This window comes from Notamacropus eugenii, chromosome 7, assembly GCF_028372415.1.
Source record: "Notamacropus eugenii isolate mMacEug1 chromosome 7, mMacEug1.pri_v2, whole genome shotgun sequence".
NCBI lineage: Eukaryota > Metazoa > Chordata > Mammalia > Diprotodontia > Macropodidae > Notamacropus > Notamacropus eugenii.
The window spans coordinates 61,196,240-61,215,724 of NC_092878.1; the positions used below are offsets into that span (position 1 = coordinate 61,196,240).

General features: G+C 43.4%; 1 protein-coding gene across 2 annotated transcripts in view; it reads right to left on the bottom strand.

Annotated features, from left to right (window-relative positions):
* Positions 1 to 5,121: 5,121 nt before the first annotated feature.
* ISM2 (isthmin 2) overlaps positions 5,122 to 19,485 on the bottom strand; it is a 28,633-nt gene continuing 14,269 nt past the window's right edge. The window contains exons 2-6 of one of the 2 annotated variants that reach the window (XM_072623226.1): positions 16,092 to 16,340; positions 11,169 to 11,520; positions 9,390 to 9,536; positions 8,597 to 8,674; positions 5,122 to 5,744 (exon numbers count right to left, since the gene is read on the bottom strand). In XM_072623226.1, coding sequence (XP_072479327.1) covers positions 5,227 to 5,744; positions 8,597 to 8,674; positions 9,390 to 9,536; positions 11,169 to 11,520; positions 16,092 to 16,340 — 1,344 coding nt within the window. In that variant the 3' untranslated portion in view covers positions 5,122 to 5,226. The remainder of the gene's footprint in view (positions 5,745 to 8,596; positions 8,675 to 9,389; positions 9,537 to 11,168; positions 11,521 to 16,091; positions 16,341 to 19,485) is intronic. The other variant, XM_072623225.1, reaches the window with a different exon arrangement.

Genomic DNA, 19,485 nt, shown 5'->3' on the forward strand with positions numbered 1-19,485 from the left:
AACCACTCCATTATCTTTACCATGGGGTCACAAATGAATGGGGTCACAAAGAGTCAGACAAGACCAAAAACAACAACCAACATAAAATAATACAGAAAGGTAAGCTATTATTGGGAACTATCCAAGATCTTTGCTTTGGATGTGGAGCCTGGACCTCGTAGTGAAACAGTAACTCCAGGGCATTTGAAGTATCATTATTGGTTTCTCCAATACTGACAACTTATTGAAGAAAAGTTAGAAATAAGCTCTTTAAGAAGAGCTTTGGATACAAGTCCCAAATCCTAGCTACACGTTCTTCCAGGTAGATGCCACTAATGAACAAAAAGCTGTTCTATGCACTACAGATACTCAAATGATCTGGAAGGCTAACAACCATTGCACCTAAAAGATACTAAGTAGAAATGTTATATCTATGTCTACTATTAATATCCAATTCCAACACCAAAAAGTTCATTTTTCTTTCTCTTCAAAAGTTAAAAGAAACCACCCTGTGCCCTACACTAGAACTGTAATTCTGAAATGAAGCTAGTCAGTTTGCAAATCCTAAACTTGCAATATGAAAGTTGGATATGAAAATCCAATTGGATGTAGCTACATCCTCTTTGGGGGTCGGGGGGGGTGTAAAGGACAGAAGGATCTGAAAAAAAATGAAAAAAAAAGTGGTTTTTGTATTTGGGAGATGGAAAGAATGCAATTAAAATCAACTCCTAGGAGAAATAAGGCATCTCTCCTCATCTAATATAGAGCCAAGTTGGATAGTATTTATTGAGCCAGACTTTCTGAAAGACAGTTTTCCCCAAAGACTGAATGAAGAAAGTACTGTAACAGCTTTGGGGGAAATTACCTGGGTGATTAGTGCGGACAACTGCTGCTGAATGAGTGATTTTCAACAATCAATAGTTTTTAGAGCTGCACAGAATTTTAGCAGCCAACTAATCCAATTATTCTCCTTTTTTACAGATGAGGAAACTGGAATTCAGGTGAGGTGACTTGCGTAGAATCACAGTGTCAACAATCCTAGACATTTGTTTTGATAAAGGATGAGGACTTCTATTTGGTCTTAATGAGTAAGGAAACTCCTCTTTGCTAAGACATGGTGGGGGGAGTGGTGGTGATGAGTAATGAAATGGACCCGATTTCATAGACCCTTTTCTCTGGGTGTTAGCTTGCAACCAGACCCTCTTGGCAGTGCCCACCCACCCTTTTCCCAGGTTCTATAATACCCCATTCAAATTTTACCTCAAAAACAAGAGCTGTTCCTACCTGGGGGCACGTGTGTCTAATGTCTTTTCTTGTCTTGGATAGTCACTTCAAACTCCTACCCATCCCCCAGCCCATCATGGTTCTCACCACTCTGGGTTCACTTTTTTTGCCAGTGATTAAACATGGTCCCATTCCACAGATTAAATTTAGTTTGGTCTATGGACAAATCACTTCCTCTTTCAGTGCCCCCAGTCAAGTCTAAGATTTATTAGTTACTTTATCTTTCCACACTGGAAATTCTCAGAACTGATGAAATCACACATCACCAAAAAATCAGAACTTGGCACAGAGGAAATGAACAGTGTTTCAACATACAAGGGGACAGTGTTGCAAACTGCTAATGTTGCCAGTTTCATGAGACAAAAAGAACAAACCTGTCCTGTGCAAAGTGCACAAATACAGCCTGGAGTAAGAAGGTATCTAGCTAGCCAAAACTCCAGGGGGCAGCCCTGGATGACTGAAGAATACACTTCCCCTTTGTTATTACTTCCCAACTTATCCTCCTGTTCCCTTCTCCCAGCACTAATACTGAAATAGCTCTGAGATCTCAATGATATGCCCCCTGGGGATACACATCACAACTAATCCATGCCTGTGCAACCCTTAACAAGTCTTTCCATAAATTCGCCTTGGGAGGTCCACCCAACATGCTGGGTCCTTTGAATTCCTTGACATCTGGATATCATGGGTCATTATGACCCCCTCTCATCACACAATTAGCATATCTTTTTCTATCACACATTTCTTCCATGATAGTCTTTAAGCCCATTTCACCTTCAAATGCCCTTATTTGCAATGTATTGGCAGCCTGTTCAAGAGCCATGTACCTCTGCCTGGCCCTTCAGGTGATCCTCAGCTCCAATCCTTCAGAGACTGTACTGTTTCATTGCTCCCGGCTGTACAATTTCCCCAAGCACCAACCAGTGTTGTACAGAGGAAAGAATGCCAGCACTGGAGTCAGGAACCAGAGTTCTCTCCTCGCTCTGCTACCATTCACAGTCGCCCAATTACAAGGCAAACCACACTTGCTTTCTGGACTTTAGTTTCTCCCCTGGAGGATGAGGGGTGATCTTTAAGGTCTCTTCTTGTAACGCTGCTGTGATTTATCCTATCAAAGAGGGCAGAGAAGACCTTGCAGCCCACAAAAGGTCTTAGGTAGTGCAGTAGATAGAACCCAGGGTCTGGGATCAGTAAGACCTGAGTTCAAATTTGGTTTCAAACACTTACTACCTATGGGACCCTGGGCAAGTCACTTAATCTCTTTTTGCCTCAGTTTCCTCATTTGCAAAATGGGCATAATAATAGCACCAGAGTTGTGAAGATCAGATGAGATGATAATTGTAAAGTGCTTGGTATAGTACATGGCACATAGTAAGTGTTATATAAATGTTAACTAGTAGCAGTGGGCCCTTCTCTAACAAGAGGGTCTGTCCAGTGGGGGTATTCACCTCCGACATAAATTGGAGTATATTCTTTGGCCTCTGAAATAGTCCTCTACAAATGTGCTTTGGATATAGGAGCAGGCTCAAAATTAAGTACCCGGATGAACTGTTAACTTACAAATGGAGAAAAAAGTGAGACAGGGAAGACAGATAGGCCCCAAGGGCACTGGTTCCCATTATTAGTCAGAGATGACTGAAAGTTCTCCTAGGAGCTTCTGGAAGAGCTGGGAGAGGCAATCCAAACATATGTGGACTGGCACTTTGTAGGTCATGTTACAGGGTCAGTGCAAGCCTTGACAGCCAACATTCCTTCCTCTCCCCCCAGCCTAAGTTTGAGCAGGTGTAGGGGCAGCTGAGAAGACTGAGGGGACTCCAGGCAAGTACCATTGCTGTCCTGGGTGAGTACTCTTTAACACAGCAAAGTAAATCAGTTTGCACGTTGACCTGACTGAAGTGCATGTGAGTATAGAAAGAAAGAAGGAGCCTTCTGAGTGTCAGGCCAGATTTTGATGAAATTGCTAATGAATGGTGATCTGGTGTCCCCCTTCCCCTACCTCCCATGCGTGCCTGTTAAAAGTGCAGAAAGGGTTTCAGGAGCCGCCCTACTCACATCTCCCTGTGAGGTGAATCTCAAGCCCTTACAGGTGACCCTTAATGAGGACAGCTTCTGTTCAGTACCCTCCTGAGAGCCATAACAAGTGCAGGCCAGAGACTGTTCAAATTCATTTCGAGCACCCCTGGATTCCTCCCACTGCTCCCTGCTTTACCAGGCAGTGGTATCAAATAAAGTGCTTTATTGCTGAAGATCCGAAAAGATCCCACTGCAGCTCATTGAGTCTCCTTTACCCTCTTTCCGACCCTCCTCAGAACTTGGTAACAAGTGACATATGACTACATCAAGTTAACCCCCCACAGATAGAAACTACAAGACGTTGCAACCCAGGACAGAAAAGAGGGGCACCGCAGAGCTGAAGTAAGACAACAGAAGTGAGGGGCTTAGGGGTGGGGAAGGGAAATCGGTACGGAGTAAAAATTTGTACACCATTCTAAGTCAGCTATAGCCCCATCCCAGGTTTTGCAGCTATGACACCCCCTTCCTCAGTCCTGTCCTGTTCTGACATCTGATCACATCCTCACTCAGGCTTTCATGTTCTCATTGTGGGATTGAGACTGGGAGCACAATATTCATAGGATGGAGAGCAAGGGTTGGGATCAGCATGAACATCCCCATCTCCTTTCCCCTGGTTGGGTACCATTCCCCCAGCCCTAATCCAATCAATCCAGTTCTTATCGTCTTTCCTCCTCCCAACACATCTAGGCCACATACTTACTTCAGACCTTAATGCCTTTGTGGGATTGCTTTGATGCCAACTAAGGAACTATTGTCACAAGTGGGCAATCAATGAATCTATCCTAAGCACTCTGTGGGCTAAAGATGTCTGGCATCCTGTATTACTCTCCCTGTACAGATACCCACACAACATTACCCCCAAATACCAGAAGTAAATGTTTAGCCTCTTACCTTACTAGGGAAAATAGGAAGGTGGTGGCACTGAGGTACTCAGCCAGAATCTTAGGGGAAGGCTGGGGAGAGTAAATGAGGTATATATCCCATTACAGAGCTGGCTGAAGCCAAAGTAACTGTTGCAGACATGCCTGGCAGTGGCAGTAATGTTCACCCACTCTATTTGCTCAGACCCCTCAGAAGAGAGGGAAGACATGTTTGGACAAATCTGACTGACTGGATCCTCCTGTCACTTGTCCCCAACTGACCCTCAATCATTCCCCAGATCCTCAGAGAGTCACTGGAGATGAAGGTGCTTATCTCTAGTTCAGCTGAGCCACTCCTAAGATCCATTAAGCAAGTCTTAAGCTTCCAACTCTTCTCCCAAAAAACTGGAGTCTGTCTGGATGGTTATGCCAAAACTAGTGTCCAAACCAATATGATGAGGACACAAGAACCTGGGAAAGAGAGGAAAACAGAAATCTCCTTGCAGGAAGGCAAGAGAGAGAGTTTGGGGGGTTGGGAGAGTGGAACCCGCAGAGCTAGTAAGAGCTTTGTGAATGCTACGCCCCTCTTTTCTCCATCCAGAACCCAGGGATGGGCTGATCGAAAACCAACCTTTCACTCACTCTGTCTCTGTGTCTCTTTCTTTGAATCTGTCTATCTGTCTCTATCACACACAAACACACACACACACACACACACACACCCCTTCACCTTCCATATTCTGAACAAGAAAGTGACAGGTGAAGCCAATCAACTGAGAAGTCCCCCTTTCAGGGAGACTTCTCTCTCTGCTAACCTGGGAGAAAACATGCAAGGGTCAGAGATGCCCAGGAAAACCCTCCCCCATTGAGCAGCTTGGCACAGATACCCCAATTGTGAGGTGTTCTTACCCTACCCTTTTCCAGATATTCCTAGGGAGCAGCCAACAGGACCCTATCACCTCTGGCCCAGCCACCAGAGATAAAGCCAAGCCTCCATTCATCCATGTTTTGGGCCTCCCTGACCCTTTGGTTAATACTCTTTGGCTTCCTGCAACTGGGCCAGGTATTCATCCTCAGGAGGGTTGTCGGCACAGGCCCGCCCATTGTTTGGGGGTCGTGCTGTATGGTAGCGGCTCCAGTCACCTTTGCACAGGATCCAAGGCAGCGTGTCCACCTTGAAGTGCAGCTCTGGGGAGAAGTCAGTGCTGATGAGGTCAGGTGCACCAGCCCCCTTCCCACGAGTCAGTAGCTGGCTGCCCTCATCATAGCAGCAGTGCTGGGCAGCCAGAGTGGTACTGTCCAAAGAGAGGAGGGAGCGTAGGCAGAAACGTGCAGTTGGCTGATAGACATCCAGGTGTTCCTTGGGGCCGCTTGCATCCCTCCAGCGAAAGCTTCTGCCTTGCTGCTCATCTGGAAGGCTCACAGCACTGTACACAGCCTCCAGAGGATAGGCACATGGGCAGCTGGGCAGATCTGTTAGCACCTTACTCATGTATTTAGCCAGGAAGTCACTCTTGCAGTTTAGCCACTTCTCACAGCTGTCTACCTCTGGGCAGGAGAAAGGAAGGATCCATTTTGACTACTTAGAACAGTACCTTATACATAGTTGGGGTTCAATAAGTGTTAATGAGGAAAAAAATGAATGAGGGGGATACAACCATTTTCTTCTTGTCCTCCTCAAAGCATCCAGTGGTCATTATGAACTTGGCAATGAGAGCCCACCCTTATAAAAGTCTCTAAGTCTTGAAGGTCTTTTTCCCTAAACTGCTGTCAGGGTGACTCTGGGAATAGGAATCAGAGGCCAGCTGGGCAAAGTCCAGTAGGAAATGCTCCTTTCCCCTTACCCTGCTCTTCAAACTTACCTTGCTCCTCAAAGTTTTCCTTACTCCTGCTTCCTACTTGATAGGAAAGGGTCCAAGCAAACCTATTGTAGCTACAGCTGGGGAGAGACTGCCCTTCTTTCTCAGGAGCACCATGGCAATGTGGTCCTTTCAGGGAAGCACAGAATTCCAGAGACGGCTGAGGCCTCCCGAGGTTATCTAGTCCAGTTCATTTTACTTGGAGCATGTGCTATCCCATTCTATTACCACAGTCAAGCAGGTGCTTGAACACCTACATCAGGGGGCATATTACCTTGTAGATATGTCCAATTTCATTTTGGAGTAGCTCTAATTATTAGGAAGGCAGACCAGATTTGGTACCTGAGCTGGGAGCTTCATATGTGTCATCTTGGACATATATCCTAAGGCGCATTCCTGAAAAAGGGTATTCTGGGACAGAAGGTGCCATATTCCACGCAGCCAGTCATTAAAAGAGCTGAAGTTCAGTTTTATTTTGGCCATTCCAGTTTTATGATACAGGTAAAATCTCTGAGGCTTAGTTTCCTAATTTGCCAAATGAGACCTGGCCCTGTTGACCTCACCACTGAATTGTGATGAGGATTAAATAGATCAGAGTATTATAGAACTGGGGCTAGCAGAGACCTCAGAGGCTGTCTAATGCAACCCTCTTATTTTACAGATGAGGAAACTGAGATCTGGGGAAATTAAGTAACTCACACAGGTAGCAAGCACCAGAGGCAGGCTTTGAATCCAAATTCTTGAAAAGCTGTTGCTCATCCTTTGTTCTCCAAGAGGACCAGTGACATCAGCAGGATGATGTCTCCATTTGCAAGTGAACAGGATTTGGTAGTTATGCTAAGTCATCAGCCTCACTCTCTTCCAAAGACATCGAAGTCCAGTGGCAAGACATAAGTCAAGACGAGTGGTGATAGTCCTGGATACAGTAGGAGACCTTGGCCTTCTTAAGTTAAGGTCTTTCCCAGGTCTTAGTTTGTCTAAGGCAATGTCCATTCAGTAGTTAAGGGCTAGATAAGAACGGAGGCATAAGATGGCCTAGTTTGCCCTCATAAAAGAATCAATAGGGGAGGGGAAGACCCTCAGAGTTTCTCACCTTAAAAAGTATGAAGTATGGCAATGCTATGACTACCACATAGTCCTTGTAATTCAGGGTCCCATCCTTTTTCATAAGCTAAGTAAAGACACATAAAGGTCATATATTCAAAAAATACTGATGATATCTGTTAGCAGGTGGTACCATTTCCCCACCTCTCAAGTCATTATTCCATGTTCCCTAAAATAAAATCTGGCAGCTCAAGGCAAGAATGACCTTGTCCCTCTCATACAACAAGAAGGAAACTGTGGGCCTCAGAGGATCAGCTCAGTCTCCTCATCCCCTTTCCCTGATCATACTGGGTTCCATTAGGCTTCCCTAAGTGATCACTGGGTAGGAAGAGTAGTGATTACACTGGGACTCCTAGCTCTTCCCTCAAGGGAAGAAAAACCTTGTAGAATGAGGGAACTACATGGCTCAGAAAGACAGATATAGCCTTACTTTCTATTAGGGTTGCTCTAAATCTAAATCTAAAGCAACTGTGTTTGGTCACTGATACAGAAGGTCTCAAGTGGAGATTGTTAGATGATGGATGATTCATGCTTCTGGTAAGAGGTTGAACCAGATAACCTTAAGCTCAAAGAATTCATGATTTAAAGCTGGAACAGACCTCAGAGACTATCTAGTTGAAAGCTCCTAGTTTACGGGAGGAAGCAGACATAGAGTTTAAATACTTTGTCCGAAAGGACAGCTAGTAAGTCTGAGTTACGATTTGAACCCCTATTTGCCTGCCCCCAAGTCCACGGTCCTATCCACTATTCCATACTGCTCTGGAGAGGTAAGGGGTAATATTGTTGTTCAGTCATGTCTGACTCTGTGATCCTGAATAAGATTTTCTTGGCAAAGATGCTAGAGTGGTTTGCCATTTCCTTCTCCAGTGAATTAAGGAAAGACATGCCTAGGGTCACACAGTGAGTGAATGTTAAGAGGCTGGATTTGAACTCAAGCGTTCCTGACTCCAAGTCTAGTACCCTATCCACTGAACTACCTAGTTGCCTCCAAGAGGCAAGGTAGTGTAGTGTAAAAAAAACAACACTAAACCTGGGATATCATAGGTCTGGTTTCAAGTGTTGACTCTGATACCTGATAGCTGTGTGACCTTGATCAAGTCATGTAATTTCTCTGTGCCTCAGTTTTCTCATCTGTAAAGCAATGATAATGATACTTGCCTGCCCACCTCAGAGGGTTATTGTGAATAAAGTGTTTAAACTTTACAGTGCTATATAAATGTGAATTACTTCCTCTCTTCCCAGACTGGGAAGTAATACAACTCTAAGGGTCTTTGTAAGCAGTCCAAGCCTTATCAGAAGACTGCTACATTATTATTTGAATGAGGAGAGAGATTTCTTAGCCATGTGAAGTTCCACAGTGGATGATTTTATCCCATTCCTGCCCCATTCCCATCACTACCCCAATTACTCAAGTTCAAGACCAAACCCTGTACTGACCTGAGCCAAGCATTTGTGTGTCATTGTGGACTTCAGGCAGCCAGTCCTCACTAGGAAAGCCTGTCTTGCTTTCTGTTCCTTTAATAAGAATGAAAATCAGTGCAAAGCAGTGACCCTCTCCCCTCCCCAAGGCCCACAAAACTTTTACGCCCTTAATCCTATTCTTCAACATTGAAGACACAGTGGGTTGAAGAGGTAGACTTTGGGACTGGAGGTAGGAGATGCATACCGAGAGGGTGTGTGTGTTCATCCTTCATTGTCAAAGAAGACCATGCCATTAGAGAAATGATGACAAGACTTGCACCAGCCTCATTTCTCCTCCAGAGCCATCTGAATCCAGTGACCAGATATCCATCAGGATGACTGGACCCAGGATGAGGCAACTGGGGTTAAGTGACTTCCAAGGTCAGTGAATGTCACACTCCCACAGCTAGTGAGTGTCAAGTGTCTGAGGTGAGATTTGAACTCAGGTCCTCCTGACTCCTGCACTGTGCTCTATCCACTGTACCTCCTAGCTGCCCCTACCTAGAGGGTAATGAAGAGCCTGTGGATAATCTCAGTAGCTGGGCAGAATTCTTTGTTATTTCCACAGATCACTAAGAAGAAAGGTTCAATGTGACCTAAGATAAGTCTAGGAATTCTTGAGCCTAACATGGAACTATATTCCTTGCTTTCTTCCAACACATCCTCACACCCCCAAGCCTTATACCCTACTTACTGCCATGTAAACATAAGAACACCCAATTCCCTAGAGCATTTAGCCTATGAGCTCAACCATCTTTGCAAAGCTCACCCTCACCAGGGCATCGAGGCAATTCACACATCCGAGACTCTGTGGCTGTGCAGGCATAGCCACAGGAACGGGTCCTCTTCTGGGTTCCACTGCTGCAAGTAACACTGCAAGAGGACCAGGGGCTCCATTCTCCTTCCACCTCATAATCTGGGAGCACAGAAAGGAGAATATGATAGGTACAGCTGAAATGTGGGGTGGTCTAGGTAAGCAGATGCTTAGGACATAATGAGGCAAGAATGGGGAAGGGATGGCCCAAGGAGGAACACTTTGGGGTATTTTTAAAAATAAATGCACAGTTTCTTAGCGGCAGAAAATTCTATTCTCCATGTATGTAGATACTTTATTTTGTGATAAGCTATATGCATTACAGTAAAGATTTGAAACTCTGAGATTTTCCTTATAACTGAGCTGCCCACAAATGCAACTTGGCTGGGGTCCACAAATGTCCTGTCCCAGCTCTCTTGTGAGCCCCCTACCTTGCTGATAACTCCAAGAGAGCTGGAGTTGGGATCTCTACCTGGTGTAACCCCAGCACCTGGCACATTTAGTAGTGGGTGCCTCATAAATACGTATTGGTTGACTGGTGGCTCAAAATTCACCTGTTAGATTAATTAGTTGGATTTAAGAGTCTAGGAAACTTTTCTGTTTACCTGCTCAGAGATAAGATCTCATTGGTCATATACAGTCTCCATAGACTATAAACTTCTTAAAAGTTGAAATTACTATTTTTTCTTTGTATCTTTAGTACCTAGCACAGCGCCTGGTAGAGGAGGCATTTAATAAATGCTTGTTTGTCAATTGGTTCTGGTCATACCTTTGCCAATGATTTTATAGCCTTGAACAAAGCACTCCCTCTGGAGAGGAAGCTCACCACCAGAAGGTCAGCCAACAGTTGAAGGTTTTTTTTAGCCTCTGAAATTCTTAAAGAGAGAGGCCATCTCTGATTCCAGTTGCTTCCTATTCCACTCATGTTGTACTGCAGTGGGATCAAACTTGAACTGAAACAGGGCTACCAAAACTGATCCTTGCAGGCATAATTGATATAGTTTTAAAATGTCATTTTAAAGTTTTATTGTAATTTTATTTCTTTTGTCAGATATTTTACATTTCAGTCTGGTTCAGAGTCCACTCAGAAGCATTGTGGGTCATGTGCAGCCCTTGAGTTCAGTGTTTGACACCTCTAGTGTTGTGGATAGAGAGCTGATCTCAAAGCTGGGAAGACCTAGGATCAAGCCCCACCTCTGACCCATATGGCTGTGTGACCCTGGTTAAGTTATTTAGCCTTTCAATACTCTAGGTAACTCTCTAAGACTGTAAATTACAGAGAAGGTTCCAGGGCTGACCTACCTTGGTAGTGGGAGTTATTTCACCCAGTTTTTTATATCAATTAAATCATTGATCTGTTCCCTATCTCTGATTCTTGCTACTATCTTCTATGGTACGGGGTTCTTTTGATATAGGTTGGTGGAAAGATTGTAGAACCAAAGCTGGAAGGGATTTCAGGGTTCATCCAGTCCAATTCTCTCATTTTACAAATGAGGAAACTGAGGCCAAGACAGGTTAAGTGACTTGCCTGAGGCCGCACAGATCACAGATTCATGAAAAATAAAGCATTATTTAATCAAATGAATTATTATTATTTTATACCCAATCCACAAAAAGAGTGATCTCTTCTACTCTGTCATTTCTCTGTGACACTGTGCTTTCTCTCTTGGACCCCTTTTCCCTTCCTGGAATGTCCCAAGGTGGTCTACAGTCCCCAGTGCACCATCTACTCACCATAGTTATATTTCTCCATAAAATCCCAGGTCTTTGGTGTTGGCCACCTCTGATTCCAGTTGCTTCCCACTCCACTCAGCATGGGCTCTTCCTCCTCCTCTTCTTCCTCCTCATATTCTGTTGCATAGTCTTCCTCATTGTCTTCCTTTCCCTCTTCCTCTTTGAGGGCTTTTCCCTCTGGCTGGGGCCCAGATCCTCCCTCCTCACCCTCCGTATAGCCCCAGAACAGAGGCCAGAAGAACTCTTTGGCAGGGAGCCAGCTGGGGGAGCCCAAGGACCAGTAATCACTGGTTTCTGTTAACAAGTCCATCTCCATCTCAGCCTGCAGGTCATCTACCACCTCAATGGTCACCTGGGTTGGGGGGGGATGCCAGGTTGGGCAGTCAGGGAGATCTCAGCAGCAAAACTGCCACTTCTGTCCACAACAATAGTAATGGTAATAGTACTTTACAGTTTACAAAATGCTTTCGAACACAGAATCTCATTTGTGCCTCATAGTGACCCTATAAGGGAGGCAAGATACGTGCAGGATCACAAATTTTGAACTTAGACTGTCATCTAGTTCAGGGCTTCTTAAACTTTTTCCACTCCCAACCCCTTTTCAGTTTAGGCAGCATTAGTTGGCCTGGTGTGGCCTGAGGGTGTGCACAGGGCAAAGTGCACATGCTGTGTTTTCAGAAGTTGGATGCAATATGGGCAAGTGCTTCCAGAAATACTTCAGATTCATTATGTGTTTGACCTCAAATTAACTTTTTGTCACTGGGTGTTCAGAAACCTTTTACTGTTGTCAAATTTTCATGACCCCGTGGGGTTTTGATCCACAATTTAGGAAGCACTGGTCTAGTTCAACCCCCTCATTTTCCTTAGGAGGAAGCCAGAGATTGGCTTATTGTAGTTTTATTTCTTTTGTCAGATATTTTACATTTCAGGCTGGTTGGGGGACCACTCAGAAGCATTGTGGGTCATGTGCAACCCTTGAGTTCAGCGTTTGACACCTCTAGTGTGGCGGATAGAGAGCTGATCTCAAAGCTGGGAAGACCTGGGATCAAGCCCCACCTCTGACCCATATGGCTGTGTGACCCTGGTTAAGTTATTTAGCCTTTCAATACTCTAGGTAACTCTCTAAGACTGTAAAGACTTAGAGAGTTGGATTGCCTAGAACTATGCTTGGAATACTTTTTTCTGTATCTTTTAAAGTTTTTGTTTGTTTGTTTGTTTTACAGTGACTCCCTATCTCCTCCAGGATCAAACACAAAATCCTGTTTGTCTTTCAAAGCCCTTCATAACCTAGAACTCTCCTACCTTTCCAGGTTTTTTTTACACCTTACCCCCCACTATGTATTCTCCGATGCAGTGACACTGGCTTCCTGGTTGTTCCATGAACAACACACTCCCTCTCTTGGCTCTGGGCATTTCTCTGACCATCTCTCATGCCTGGAATGCTCTCCCTCCTCCACCCCACCTGCTGACCTCCCTGATTTCTGTGAAGTCCCAAATAAAATCACATCTTCTACAGGAAGATTTTTCCAGCCCTTCTTAGCTCTAGTGCCTTCCTTCTTTAATTATTTCCTATTTATCATGTATGTAATTTGTATGTGTTGGTTTGCATATTGCCTTTCTTCCCCATTAGACTGTGAGTTACTGGAGGGCAGGAGATGTCTTTTATCTTTCTTTGTATCCCCAGAGCTTAGCACAGAGCCTGACACATACATAAGTATGTGTCCTTAGTATGTGAACTTAATAAATGTTTACTGATTGAATGATCTGTGATTTCACTGGTGTTGGGTCCTCTGGATGAAGAAACTCCTACTACTAAAAGAGATAATTTTTACCACTCAGAGTTTTTGAGAGTTACCTAGTCTAATTCCCCCAGACTCCAGGGTCAACTCTCTATCCACTATGCCATGTTGCCTTTCTGCCTGGCACAGAGTAGGCAATTAATAAATGCTTATTGATCAATTGCCCAAGCTCATATAAGTAGTAAGTGGAAGTTAAAATTTGAACTCTCTTCCTCTGGCTCCAAATCTGGCATTCTTTCTACTTTAACAACTTGCCTATCTCACAAAGACTGTGGTGAAGATACAAGGAGGAAAGTGCTAATTTAACGTGCTATTATCAATCCATGTAATATTATTATTACCCTTCATGGAGAATGGTGTTGTTTCTGATGTATTCAGGCCATGTTGGAACACCCCTGAGCATAGTTAGCCTCACTTTCTTCTTGAAGGCTCATTCTGTAAAATGAACGTGTCCAGGCTTGAACACCTATTAACTATGTGATCCTGGGAAAGTCACAATTTCTGTCTGCCTTAGTTCCCTCATCTGTAAAATGAAGGATAATAGCACCAGAGTTGTGAGGATCCCAATTAGCTTGAATAATGAATCCTGGGAAGTGGTTGTATTATTTGAATTTTCACTGCATGTTTCCACTGAGCCATATTTTCCATATTTCCAATGACCATATTTTTACATAATTATAAATATGAGTAGTGTGAATTCCATATCTGACTGCTTCACAGGATTATTTGCATTCATTGGAAACTTGCTGTCATATCTGTAAAACACTATATAAATGCTAGCTTTTATTAATTATTATCATGATAATACTTGTACTGCCTACCTTGAGAACAATTCTTTGTAAACCCCATAGTGCTAAACAAACATGATCTGATATTATTGACCCATTTGTAAAATGGGGAAATTGAGGTTCATAGTTAACCTTAACTAAGATCACATGGCTTGTTGGTAGTTGAGCCAAGACTAGAACCCAGGCATCCTGATCTAAGCCCCATACTCTTCCGTGTTACCTCCCTCCTCTCAGTCCCTTCAAGAGGGAACAAAGGACACAGAAGGGGGAATGAATAGAAGGTTCTCCTTTAACCTTGAAAGGTGAGGGGCAGGGGGTGTTCTCTAGACCCAACCCCATGGCTTGGGAATCAATGAATCCTCCTAAGGCAAACGGAGAAGAGATTACCTCCGTTTTTCATCTGTTGGAAGCACTGTCCAGGATAAAGGCCAACAGAGTCTAACTGAAATAGCCTGAGTCTGGGAGACAGCTGGGGTTTTAGTTACAACTCTGCCACTAACAAATTGTGTGACCTGGGGAAAAACATTACTCCTCTGGGCCAACATTTCATTCTCTGCTAAACAGAGATTCTAATACTGCCGGCCTTTTCTGTCTTATGGAGCATGACTGTGAGGGAAAAAAATGAGATCCCAGCACTTTAGGGACCTCAGAGATCAGCTAGTTAAGCCCACTCATTTTACAAATAAGGAAACTGAAGCCTAGAGAGAGTAAGCAGGTGGTAAAGCCAGGATTCAAACTCAGGCTTCTAATTTCAGATCTAGTGCTCTTTCCATTTGCCATGCTAAGAAAGGTCTTAAAAAAGTAATGGACGGTGATAATATTATCTATCATACTGTATAATATGACACATAATATTTATAACATATGCATAAAATATAATTACATAAAATATATACAATATATAAAATATAATTATAATTACATGTGGTTATATATTAGAACATAACAATTACAGTATAGGATAATCCAACATAATAATCGTATATAAATATATTAATTATTTTATATTACATATGTTGTGGGACTTTTGCCCATCATTCCTAGAAGCACTGCTCAAAGAGCTGAAATTTGGAAGGAACTTTAAAGATTCTACCCTTTTCATCATAACTCCATGGATAACTTAAACCCATGGCTAGTAAGTTTAACCTTCTGGTGTTTTCAGGTCATGTTTAGGAATTACCAAAATTAGAATCTACCTTATCTAAGTCACTCTCCTCTTGATGCCAAGCTCTAGGCTACCCAGAAAGAGCTGAATGCCCAAGCTACATTCCCTCAGCCCTATGCCAGCTGTGCTGAGTGGGGGCTGATGGGGAAACAAAGTCTGTATTCTTCTCCACACAGCCTGCACTGGAATTCTACATTTCTGACCTTTGGCTTCAACCAAGGTTGGAATGGTCTCTCTGAAGGAAAAATAGAATTTGAACCAGTCTAGGCCTCCATGGGACTGGATGGGCCAAGGAGGGCCAAGGATTCCCAGGTCCCCTATGCAACTCCTGTGCGTAGTCTTCCCTATTTCAGTAAATAGGAGCCAGGAAGCACTTTGGTGTAAAATGGCCCCAAACGGTTTAGTTCCTAAGTTTTCCCAGCTTGAGGAACAAACTGCATTTCCAAGTGTTTATAGTTTGAGGCAGAGATGAGTAGTAACATGAGTCAGAGGACCCGAATTTCAGTCTTGGGTCCAACAGTTGTTACTTTTGTGACCCTACAGAAATCAGTTAACCTCTCTGAGTCTCAATTTCCTCAACTCTAAAGTGAGGATAATAAAAATGCTATTACCTATCTCTTAAGAGTGTTGCCAAGAAAACCTTTTACAAAACTTAAAGCGTTACATGTGTGTGAATTACTATAAACTTCTTTATCCCTGAACAAAAGTCATTTGTATGGGAAGGAAAGGGAGAGGACTCTAGCCTCCATTTCTAAAAGCACTGATCATAAGGCTGAAATTTGGAAAGAACTTTGAAGATTCTACCCCCTTCATCTTAACTCCATCATCCTCCAAGCACCAACATGACTATTTGAATGACGACACCTGGAGCCAAAAGATCATAGGATCACAGACCTACAACTGGAAGGGACTTCAGAGGTCATCTCGTTCAACCCCTCATTTGACAGATGAAGGTACTGAGGCCCTGGGAAGTGAAGGGACTAGCCCAAGGTTGCACAGATAGTAGATGATAGTGAGGATTCAGTATCTGGAGTCATGGCCCCTAATTCCAGACCCAAGGCTCCTTGCACTTGACCATACTGCTTCCCAGATGAATTCAGTCTCTCCTCTATTCCACCCCACTCCCTTCGACCTCCACTCCATTCTCTGACCTACCTTCCCAGATACTCACCTGGATATTGGGGTTTTGGGCACTGAGATCTACGTCGGCCAATCCTGGAAGACTCTGCAGTTCCAACAGAAAGGGAGACGCTTCCTGTGTAGTAAGGAGTTCACCATTCTTTGGGACTTGGTGGGTTGGGGCCACTGGCTGGGATATGCCATGGCGCTTATGTCGTCGTAGCCCAGCCTGGTTCCTGGTCTGGGAGGACAACGGCTCTTTCTCCTCCTGGGGTAACATGGAACCAGGTGAGGTGGAAACCTGAGGGAATAAAGAGGTGGCCAGAACAAGGTCAAGGACCTCTCCTAGAAAGCAGAGATGTTAATAAAGTCAAGGGTGGCTGACCCAAGTGGTGATGAAAGCACTAGATCTAGAATAAGATGCCTAAATTCCAATCTCAGCCCCTACTACTAACTCACTAAATGGTCTTGGGTAATTTCTGTAATGGCCTTGAGCCTCAGTTTCCCCTTGTGTAAAATGAGGAACTGTTGTATCTACTGCGAAAAATTTCTGTGAGGATTAAATCAAATGATAAACGTAAAAGAGCTTTGAAAGTTGTAAGGAGCTATGTTAATGAAAGATATAATGATGGTTTGATGATTTTCAGAATTCATTCACCAAATGCTTACTGAAGTACTTATTATATATATACATATGTGCACATATATACATACATATATACACATATGTATATGTATATACGTGTATATATGTGTATATATACATATATACACACACACACACACCATTGTGGGGAATGGAAAAGGGAAAATGATGCTGCCCTTGACATCAAGGTGCTATTCTAATCTCAGTAGTAAATTCTCTGATCCAAGAGAAACACACAGTGCCTTGGTGTACAGTAGAAACTCAACAAATTTTTAACAAACCAATCAGTTAGCTGTAGAATATTTGGTCTGAAAAGGGAGTTTAAGATATCATCTAGTCTAACACAGATGAATAAACTAAGGTCCAGAGAGATTGGATGAGTTGCTCAGGGTCACACAGCAGCACAGCCACAACTAGACCCTAGGTATATTGCTCCCTGTTCAGTGCCCTTTCCACTACACCATGTTGTTACCACTATTATTATTTCCAATAGATAACAGCCAATTGGGTCCTCTCCCTTCTGAACATCAGGAGTCCTCAGAACTGAGGAGCAGGATTTGAGAAAGGGAATAAGAAGTTGGGATGTCTGAGTAGTTCTTGGTATTGTTCACTGCCTGATCCTTGGAATCATCACCTTCCCAAACACCACCTTGCTGCTCCTCACTTTACTGTGTATATTGTGTATACAAATATACTGTGTATATTTAAAGTAGAAGAAACTAAACGCAAGAGCTTTAGCTTGTTGGGCAAGGAGATTAGCTATGGGAAGAGACAAGTTAGACACTTCTCATTTCTTCTCCCTCTCTTTCCCAACATTCATCCTATCCCATCTCTCTCCTCCCTTCTCCAACCCTATCTTATCTCTCTTTGTTCCCATCCCTTTCCTCCCCTCCCATTACCATTCTACACCCACAACCTCCATCCATCCTCTTTGTCTCACACACCACATCTCCTTCCCATCCTATTCTATCTTTCTCTAAAACTCCCACACCAACCCCATCTCTCTTCTCCTTAAACCCCAGTCCATCTCTTTTCTCTTATCTAACTCTCTCTCCTTCTACATCCCCTTCACATATTTTTTCCTCTTTTCTATATCTTCATCCTATTGTCTCCTTCCCACACCTCTATCCCATCTCTCTTCTCCCTCCCACAGACTATCCCTTTTCTTCCTTCCTCTCCCTTTTCTTCTATATTCTTCTCCTATTTTTCTCCTCTCCTACATACCACAGAAGCATGTAATCTCAGAGTGGGAAGGGAACCCTGTACCATCTAGTCCAACTAGTACTCAACATTAGAAAAAGAATCTTAGCTAGTTTCTTCTCTGATTTCCCTCTTTTTAATCCTCAGCATTCTATAATTTTACCTGAACCTTCCACAGTTGTTAATGTTGTCTTCTTCATAATTTCTGATATTGCCCCTCTCAACACACACTCCAGTCCTGTCCCCACCTCCCCACATACATGCCACCCTCCTTTACTGTTTTGAGATGCTTATCTCTCCCTCAGACTAGTTCCAGGGCATTTCCATCCAGAAGCTTCACAGGAGATCAACATAAATATCAATAGCTCGCAATTCTCAACTGATCCTCACAATTATTGTTGTGTGTGTTGTGTTTGTCCTTTGTTCTCAAAGAGGACCATGAGATCAGGGAGAAGATAACATGACTTGCAGTTGACTTTGATTTGAGGGAGGCAGGCTTGCAGTCACCAGCATCACTTTCTCCTCCAGAGCCATCTGGGTCCAGTGATCAGATATTCATCAGGATGACTGGAGATGGTCCAGGATGTAATAACCCAGGGAGGCAGGTGCTAACATGATCCTCTTTTTGAAGATGAGGAAAATGAGACAAAGAGATCAAATGACTTGCTCAGAGTTACACAGCTAGTAAGTGACTGAGGTAGGATTCATAATCAGGTCTCTCTGACTCCAAGTGTAGCACTATAGCCAGTGTGCTACCTAGTTGCCTCAAAATAACATGATAATGGTAGAATTTAGCAGAGAAAATAAAACTTAAAAATAACTCCATGAAATTTTATGTGACCCTTTTCACCTTATGTGGACTATTATAATAAGCTTGCTGGTAGGTCTCTTTGCCTCAAGTCTCTCCCCACTTCAATCCATCCTCCATTCAGCTATAAAAGTGATTTTCCTAAGTCTAACCAAATAGCTCCCTATCACCTCCAAAGACGTGAAGGTGAAATAGACAGGCCTTGGCAACAGATTGGATGGGGAGGGTGTATATGTAATAGTAACAAATTCAGGATGACTCCTAGATTGCAAGCCTGAGGGACTGGGAGAATGGTTTTGCCCTCTACAGTAATAGGGATGGTAGGAGATGGGGAGAAATTAGAGGGAAAGATAATGAGTTGGGATTTGGGCATATTAAGTTTAAGATGTCTACTGGACATCCAGTTTAAGATGTCTGAAAGGTCTTTGGGGGTAAGATTGGAGGTCAACAGGATAGGTAGATTTGAGAATCATCAGCACAGAGATGGAAATTAAATCCAAGGGAACTGATGAGATCACCAAATGAAGTAACATAAAGGGAAAAGAGAGGAGGACTCGGGACTGGGTTACTTATGGTTAGAGGGTATGACCTAGAAGATCCTGAAAAGGATAGAGAGAAGGAATCATCAGATGCTTTCTATCATTCTCTCTTCCTTCACTCTGTCTCACATGAAGAGGTGGTCCTTTCTCAGCTACATGTGCAAGTGATCTCATTCCATCTTGTCTTTTCTAGCAGATTGTCCTCTCTATCATTCCTCCTTCTTCACTATCTTCAGTCTCTCCCTTTATTCTG